This window comes from Prunus dulcis, chromosome 6 (assembly GCF_902201215.1).
Source record: "Prunus dulcis chromosome 6, ALMONDv2, whole genome shotgun sequence".
Taxonomy (NCBI): Eukaryota; Viridiplantae; Streptophyta; class Magnoliopsida; order Rosales; family Rosaceae; genus Prunus; species Prunus dulcis.
The window spans coordinates 17,607,965-17,616,908 of NC_047655.1; the positions used below are offsets into that span (position 1 = coordinate 17,607,965).

An 8,944-nucleotide genomic window follows, 5' to 3' on the forward strand; every position below is an offset into this window, starting at 1 on the left:
CATCAATTACTGTTTTTAAGCTTTGAATTAAAGTAATATCTTGCTTTTTAAAAGGAAAGTTTGAGGCTCAATCTATGGGGAAAGGGTGGACTTTGATGGAGAAAACTACTTTTTTTTGTGTTGTTAGGCAATTGTCTTTGATGGTGCTTATGGTTTTGATTGTGTTTATCAGTTGCTTTTCAAGAGAATCTTCAAAAGAGAAGAAGAAAAAAGAGAGAAAGGGGATGCTTTCCAAAAGCATTTACAGTGAATTACCAAAACACATCATGTCTTCACAAAATGAGAAAATAGTTCTCAACACCTGAGAGAGAGAGAGAGAGAGAGAGAGAGAGAGAGAGAGAGAGAGAGAGAGCTGTGAGCCCCAAAACCCCCATGCTTAGGTGTGCCCACAAATCCACAAAAGCTCAAAACGTGGTTGTGGAACAAGATATTCCATTATATTCACAAGTAATAATTGATGTTTCCTAACAACTTAGAAAAAGAGATGGAAATGGAGGGCTAAGTTATGATGACTGCATAAAGGACACACAAACCCTAATACCAATGAGTCCACTTTGATATTATGTGGAGGATAAAGGCACCTGCACTCATCAACCACATCATTGGGAGCTTGAAAAGGGGTCCCCTTGCATCAATTGGAGCTCCCAGACAAAGAAGCTATATCTGCATACTCAACCAGAAAACCCTACTCTAATTAGGGTAAATTCAGATGAATGAGCCTAGATGGTAGCTTCTGGATCTTAGAGAAAGTGGAAAGCGGTGATGTCTTAGTGATGTTGAATCTTAATTGAGCTTATGAGATTGATAAATGTTAATAAAAGGTTTGCGGTAGATTTGTAATGGGAATTAAATTTTGGCATTCAAAAAAGTTGTTACTTGTAAAGACTCAAGCATGCAACTTTTGGAAAAAGTTGTTTTGAAAAGCTGTCTGATGGGAGCTTTAGAGGCAAGAGGGTCGCACAATGCACTGAAGCTTTAAGGCACTTATTGTCAGAAGTGTACAATATTGACTTCCTATCTCAACTTGCACAATTGATTTGTTAGGAAATCAAAGCTAAGAACTCTTTTTATCTCTTCCTAGATTTCTTCTCCTTGAAGCTTCTACTTAGAATCGGTATTCTCTTTGTATACTTAGACTCCAATCTTACTATCCTTAATTCAAAATGTCCTGGAAATCTAAGCAAACAGTAAGAAAGAAGCCCAACTTGTTAGAATTAAAGTTTAAGTTTTACTGTCGCAAGGGCATGTTGAAATGCACTTAATTCAGGGATAAACCTTCCCCTTGTGATTCTGCCTTTTGATTAACACTTGCTTATTTTCATAGAGGAAAGGAACAGACAAAGGGGTTCCTAAAAAGCAAGATGTCCAAGGAAGTCCAAGATTAGATGGGTTCAGCAAAACTATCAAGCATAATATCTTTATCGACGCAGAAAGTCCAAACTGACAACCAAATCCTCAACATCAAGGTAGTAAAGAGCTTTCAACAAACAAAAAAGAAAGATAGAATACATAAGAAACAAAAGGAGAAAAAGGGGAAAAAATTGCATATTAATGGATCTTAAGACATACTCAGCACATCAAACACTCCCACTCGCCATCAAGAACTCGCCCTCGCAGACCAAGTCACCTCCGACGTATGCCTTACCCTCCATCTTTGCTATTCCAAACCGTTTTTGGAACTTAACTAGTGTCATTCTCATTACCAAAGTGTCTCCTGCAATCACAGGCTTTCTAAACCTCACTTTATCAATTCCTGCAAAGAAGAAACTGTCACGAGAGCCTCCCACTTCGGGTTGCAGCATCACCAAGCCACCCACTTGAGCCATTGCCTGAGCCCAGAAACCACTTTTGTCAGCACTTAGCAAAGTGCATGCACCACAATCAATATAAATTTGAGGCAAAAGTGGGCATAGATGATTATATGCCTTGAGGTTTTGAAAAATCCCTTCTATTCTGTCTTAGCCCCACATAAGAAAGAGAATTGATAAGGAAAGAAACAAAGAGATTGAAGAAGTCAATTTGTACACTCCTCTTTTAGCCATCTGCACTCCAAAATAAATATTTTACAATTTTGCTGCACTCACAGGAGGATTGCAGGACGCTAAAAGAGGATTGTTAATTAACGTAAAAAATTCAAAACATTAACCAATTCACCAAAGAAAATTTAATCAACTTTGAACATTGTATAAAGAAATATCAGCCCTAGAAAATGGATGAAATGAAACCGTCAACATGAGACACCAATCATGAGACCTGAACTGAATTGAAATTCAGTAACATTTCAAAAAGAAGAAGATTCTTCTGCTTTCAAAAGCCAAACGATCACTTGAAAATGTGTCTTGAATCAGCTGGAATCAGAGTGGTTCTTCAATTAATTTCAATTTTCCTGATTCAGCAACATAGTTATCATCGTGAAGTTCAGCACTGTAGTATTGTTCTATGTTCATTGTGTATAGTCTTCCTCTGCATTACTGGTTACCCAGACATCATCTAATGGAACTAATCCATAACACCGAAACACAAAACTTTTATCCATTGCGCTGTGCATGCCTATTTATTTTTATTACTATCCTGTGTATCTTTCTCGCTTTCTCTATGGATTATCATAATTTTACTGGAAGTTTGGAGCTGAAGTGCAAATTGCATCTTTTAGAAGCCAAAAGGAGGTGGCTTAACCCAGAAAACAAAAACAAAATAACAAAGGGAAAAGAATTATGGCAACACTACTATTATTATCTTGAGAAAATTTAAAGTTCAAACCTTAAAAGGAAATCATAATGGCTGGATGTTCAGAAGACATTTTGCCAGAACTACGGAAAGGAACATGTAGCAAACTCAGTTAAACACCGAAGGTTGATTGATTTGATCAGCATGCACCATTTGAAGTTTAAAACTGCTTGAAATAACCAATGCCACAGGAGTAGATAACTTATTGGTGTTACTGTTCCACAATTGTTTTGGAGCAGACAGACTAGACAGAAAGGCCCTATACAAAATAACCAATGCCATAGGAAATAGATAACATAAATATTGGTGATACTGTTCCAGTTTGCCTTTATCTTCTCCTCGTCATAGGAAAGGGGATTAAAGTCAAATGTATCCTACACAACACAAAACCCCACAGCCCGAGTCCCATCCCATGGTACCCAGAATAGAATGCAGCAAATAGGGCATTGCCAATCAAATCATGGGGAGGTTGGACCCATTTCCTTCCTAAATGAGCAAAACTAAAATTCCATTTGCTAGTCCATCTATTCACGAATCCAAATGCATCTTTTCCAATGGAAAAGTTTCACAGAGCAGAAATTGTCTGTGAAGTTTGAAGGGCTTTTTCTTCGGAAAATTGTTACATGTAGACTGTAGTAGTGAAATAAAACTACGAGGTTTGAGAAGCTGAACTTCTAATTTGGTCTAAACTATTGAGCCAATGGGTCTCGCAAACAGCCCTCTATATCAGTCAAATGGCCTAAAATATTTCTTGAAACAAAATTGAGGAGACTAGCTCAGTTACTCTAGCAAAGGAACAAATGCTTCATCATGACAAAATATCTGGAGAATCTCCATGACTCCATAAACACAACATTTATCTTACCTTGAAAACAGACTCTGAATTTCTTTCTGAAATGTCTGTAGCAATCAAGAATTGCCCTCTAACCTGACAACTATTACTAATAATTTCACACAAAAAATCATTTGGTAACTTTTCTGGACGCTAAAATATGAGCATGAAAAACTTCAGATTTAAGACCAACCCAAACCTCTGCCACATGAGCCAAGGCCCAATGACAAAGCACTAGTTTAAATGGAATTTTTTCTCTCAAACATGCTTGCTCATTTATGATAAGCATCATGCTCATATGCTCAAGGCCATCCATTACATTCATTAAACATGAACAGGGAAGGGGAAAATGAATCAATCATGACTGAAAATTCACAGAATTCCAATTAATCCTCTGCATTGGATTTAAAAAAGACCACCCCTTTAACTTCCACTAAAAGAAAAATTAAACCAACTTAGCATGGCTGAACATCCACACAACTCGAGTTCAATAACATGAATCTTCTTCTGCAGGCAACTCAATTTGCACTTTATTTAGCTGTCCTCCGAAAGAGTTTTGAATACATATACCCACCCACGCATGCAACCATACAACGATGGCCAATTTATGGACTTCACAAAAATAAGGCAAGTGAATCTATGGATAGGTTTACAGATACCTAGACACAATGAATGACCTCTTGATACATTTTCACTGAGCTGCATTCTACCTTAAGAGCTGGTGGCTCTCTCTTTCTCTTCTTCTTTTCTTTAATCTATTTTGTTTTGTTTTTTTTCTTTGATTGTTCAATCCTTTCTCAGCATATTACCCATATTCCCCCAACCCAACCTACCAGGAACTTTATATATTTGTTGAACTTGGTTTATTATTCATGTACAATATATATGTAATAAAATATACTTTAAAACATTGTTTTGTATATGAGAACTCTTGCATTATCATTTTTTAAGAAATAAATTCTCAGTAAAAAAAAAAAAATACAAATACAGACTGAAGGTGGACAAGTAGTCCACAGCAGAACACGAACAAAACAGCTAAATACTAAACAACACTACTTTCTCGGCTTGCAAACTTACAGCTGCCAACCTATCTCTAAGAGTATTATACCTCTAAACTCAGACGAAACAGATGCCCATAGAGATGACCAAAATCTAACTCTTTCCCACAATTCTTCCAGACCCAAATCGTTGCATAATTCAGAAATCGTTCTATGTCTTTCTATCAAAATTACCCAGATAACTGCCAACATACTACAGCCCCATAGAATTTCTGCCCTCTTCTCACACCAAAGCCCTTGAACCTCTCAATTAATAAAGTATAACAACCTCATCGGATAACCAAACTCAACCCCTCCTCCCTAAAAGCTTTCTCCATCCATTTAAAGCCACTGGACAGTGAACCATTAAATGATCAGTGCTTTTCTCTAAAGGTAAAAAGCTAATTGCACTAGCAAATTCACTCCTGTGCATGAGAATTAATGTCAACTTCTCTTTTAAACCAGTCCCGATGTGTATCCTATAGGTTGAACTAGAAACATTTGTCCCTGCTCCCTTCTTCCCTGCTAACTCCTTCAAATTAATTCTTTCTTATGCAGCCAGAAGTCACAAAAGCACATCAATTAATCATTCAGGAAAGTTTCATCTCATATCTATGTTGATGCAAAATCAATCCTTTTACGAGCATAAAACATTTGCTCATTGGAAAAACATTGAAGTTTGCATTATTGGATTGGCACCATTTTAAATTGAAAAACAATTTCAATTGGCAATACAGCATTGTAAATTTCAGAGCTTATATTAAGTGCAAATATATTATAATTATAGGACAATGGCTAGTTGATGCAAAATCTAGCTTTGACAAAAAAGCATCATTCCTTACATCAAATTCACAAACAACCATGCTGAGAGAATGTTAGATTCTAAAAAAGCTTACATCTTGGTATTTTAAAGCATTGAAAGCCCTACATAAACCCTTGCTAAGCTTCCTATATCAATCAATAGTCTAAATTCGCAGAGCCCTTAAAAGTGCGCATCTCTATTTCACTCTCCCTGTATATAATTCTCTCATCTGCTAACTACAATGTCCCAAGTCAGAATAAGTCAGACACCACACACGTACACCAATGAAATCCAATTCAAGAAATTAACATAGATATCCACAACCGGCAAACGAAAGACCGCTAGAAATGCAAAGACATTTACAAATTTGAGACAAACACCAAGTGGGAGTTGTTATAACTTGTGACATTAGTTTTTTTTCTTTTCCCAAAAGAATGGTTGCAAATGTCTATTACCAAAATGCATAAAAACCTTATGACAGTATGAGAATAAGTAGTGTACCTCAATCATGAGAACTCCAGGCATAATAGGCCTCTCTGGGAAGTGCCCAGGGAAAAAGTTATCATTTATAGTCACATTCTTTATAGCAACAGCTGAAACCCCTGGATTGTACTCAATCACTCTATCCACTAAAAGAAATGGAAACCTGTCACACGATCCCACAACCAAAAGTAATCACTAAACACATCAACAACAGAAAAATTAAAATTAAAATTAAGAAGAAAAAAACAATCACAAACCCACAAGTAAATGAGCTAAACACTAACCGGTGGGGCAAGATTTCACGTATCTGATTAATATCCATAACTGTAGGAAATGCTGGGTATCCTGTGAAGTCCCAAATCAAAATTTTCAGAATCAAACATTTGTTTTGTGAGAACAAAGGAAGCAAGCAAATCGAATACAAGGATGTCTGAGAAAAACAATACTCTTTTCAATGGGTGTGTCTTGGCCGGCGCTGTCTTGTACATTTAGAGAACAACATGCGAAGAGATTCCGTTGGTGATTTGATTTAAGGCAAAGCATACGAGAAATTGGGAGAGAAACTGAAAGAGAGGTCGGAGACTGAACGAGTTTTACTCTTCTGGGTTGACTCAGAGACTGAGCGGGAGCGAGAGACATGAGGGAACTCGAGGTAGCCGACATTGTTAGAAACAGAGCAACAGCACACTACACTACAACAGCGAGGGATTTTAAATGAATTCTGAGGGGTTGGTGAATAAGTTGTTCAACTGCTTCCGTGCTAAGAACAACTCCAATGCAATGTTGTAAATTTGGGATGTAAAAATCATATTTATATCCCATTTGCATTTACAGAATGTAAATATGATCTTTTATTTAATTTTTTTTCTTTATCTTTGTTCCAACGGAAAGATGTAAATTTCTTTTTCCGTATTTTAAATTTATCGTATTGCTTTCTCTTTTTTTTTTTTGTTGTTGTTGATCTCGTCAAGATTGAAGAGATTGGATGGTGGGTGGGGAAGGAGAAAGGAGAGAGAAGCCATGGGAGGTGGCTCTTCGAATTTGGGGTTAGGTTTATGCTGAAATAATTTTTTTTAAATTTACTATGAAAGGTATAGTTGAATTTTAAGGTTTTGAAAAAAAGTAGTGGGGCTGAACTTGGATGTTTGATTGTGTAAATAAAAAAATTCAAACGAATGCAAGTTTTGTTCTTTGTTCTTGTTTGGGCAAAAAAGAAATCCACGCGGAAGCCTATTTAGGCAAAGAAAGGCCCACTAAACAGAAAAAGAACAGAGGACCGGGCTTTGATTCAAAAAAGAGAGAGATAAGCAAATTACGATCTCATGAGATAAGTGGGAAGCAAGGAAATTGTTCAAACAAAAAAAGCAAATTGACCATCACGTCAGATTGTGTTCTTTCTATTTTCCAAGAACAAACAGAGAACGAAGAGGAGTTGGTCTTTCTTTCAGAAAAGCAAGGAAAAGACCTCCATAAAAACTGATTATTGATGGTTCTTCTCTGCCAGAATAGATAACTTACATTTTTCTTTGCATTTAAAATAAAAAGATCTTTTGGAAAATTTTGCCGCCCATTATTAAAAGATTAGAAAATCCCACTCTAGCATTTTTTTTTTATAAATATGAGAAGAGGTGAATAGATCAAGAGACAGCCAAAAAATCAATCAAAAACATAAACTCAAAATGATCACTTGATCTCAAAAACCTTCAAAACAGTGAAGCAACTAATAACTCGTTGAGCCACAAGAAACAAGTCAGCTACAAATTAGAATCTCTAACTCCAGTTCAGTTTCAGAGAAATAGTCATTCAAAGCGAGATTTATCTCGTTACAAATTTGGTTCAGCTTAAGCCAAATTAAGCAAAGTACAGGTTTTTATCAAATATGAAAACCTCAACAAATTTATAGAGAGCCATGATCAAGCAGTTAAGGTACCACAGTGTAGTTCTAGCTCAGTAATCCTCAAGTCCAGCCACTTCTACCCCTTCCGGACTGAAGAGGTCCCAATTCTGCCAGTCCAAAAAGCCTTCCGGGGCTTGAAATAGATTGAAGCTCTGCCAAACTCAAACGTTGGTATCAATTTATAGCTGAAACTTGACAGTTGAAGATGTTGATAGTCCAGTCCAGCACAGATATACCAAGTCCAACCCGGATCAGAAGCATTTATCCAGGCAAAAACTGAAGTCCAAGAGTTTTTTTTTGTCTTTTTAGAGTTGGTCTTTCTTTTTTGAGCTTTGTAAAAGGTAGTTCTGCCTAAAAACGTTCACTTTTTTTATCATTTATTCTGGTCAGAACTACCAGTTTTGTACTATGAAAAATTGTGAAGTCCTCACCAGTCTGAGACAAGAAAAGAACTTACTTGGGAGATATTCGTCACCCAAATTCACAATCGCTTGTTTAGAAATCAGTAATTTGGGGCGCAAGTTATCTATCTCTAAGAAGTCTACTAGGATTTTCATTGCTAGCAGTGGCACGCTCGCGCACAAAAGAAGGTTGACTCATTGACCAGTCATTAGGTTTTCGAGACAATGGGGAACTTTACCCTACCATCATATGAACAAATATCAAATGGGTGAACAATTTGGCACGCCCAATAGGACCTCTCAGTATACATATTCCTAGAAAAATCCTCTAGTATATGAATATTGGAAATTTTAGCCAGAATACACGCTGTGCCATGGAAAGAGAAAAAGCAGCTCTCCGAGAAGGACTTGAGTCATAAGAAAGTGATGCTAGGCAATTAGCCCAGGGCAATACTAGGAGTAAACGTTGCAGATCTGGATCCAAAAGGTTAAACCAGATATAGGAGGTTGTGTTCCGGCAAGAGGCCACAGCACAAAAGAGCCAGGATACTTTGAACAAAATGACTGCCATGATGTAATGGCAAGTCAATACGCAGTTTAGGAAAGACCGTGAGGCTGCTATTGCCAGAAATCCAAACCCAGATGTTGTGGTCCAGCAGCGAGACCTCCCATATGGACCTCCACAAGGACTGGCATGGCCATACCAAGAGAACCCTTTCATCGCACAGATAGTTGGAATACCAGGACATGGAGAAATCCAAGCTG

General features: G+C 37.1%; 1 protein-coding gene across 1 annotated transcript; it reads right to left on the reverse strand.

Annotated features, from left to right (window-relative positions):
• Positions 1 to 1,388: 1,388 nt before the first annotated feature.
• Positions 1,389 to 6,690, reverse strand: LOC117629597 (3-hydroxyacyl-[acyl-carrier-protein] dehydratase FabZ-like). The gene is made up of 4 exons (XM_034362126.1): positions 6,328 to 6,690; positions 6,166 to 6,226; positions 5,900 to 6,044; positions 1,389 to 1,829 (listed from the first exon to the last, which is right to left on the reverse strand). Exons 1-4 carry the CDS (start codon positions 6,542 to 6,544, stop codon positions 1,578 to 1,580), a joined length of 675 nt encoding a protein of 224 aa, XP_034218017.1. The 5' UTR covers positions 6,545 to 6,690; the 3' UTR covers positions 1,389 to 1,577.
• Between the last annotated feature and the right edge of the window lie 2,254 nt (positions 6,691 to 8,944).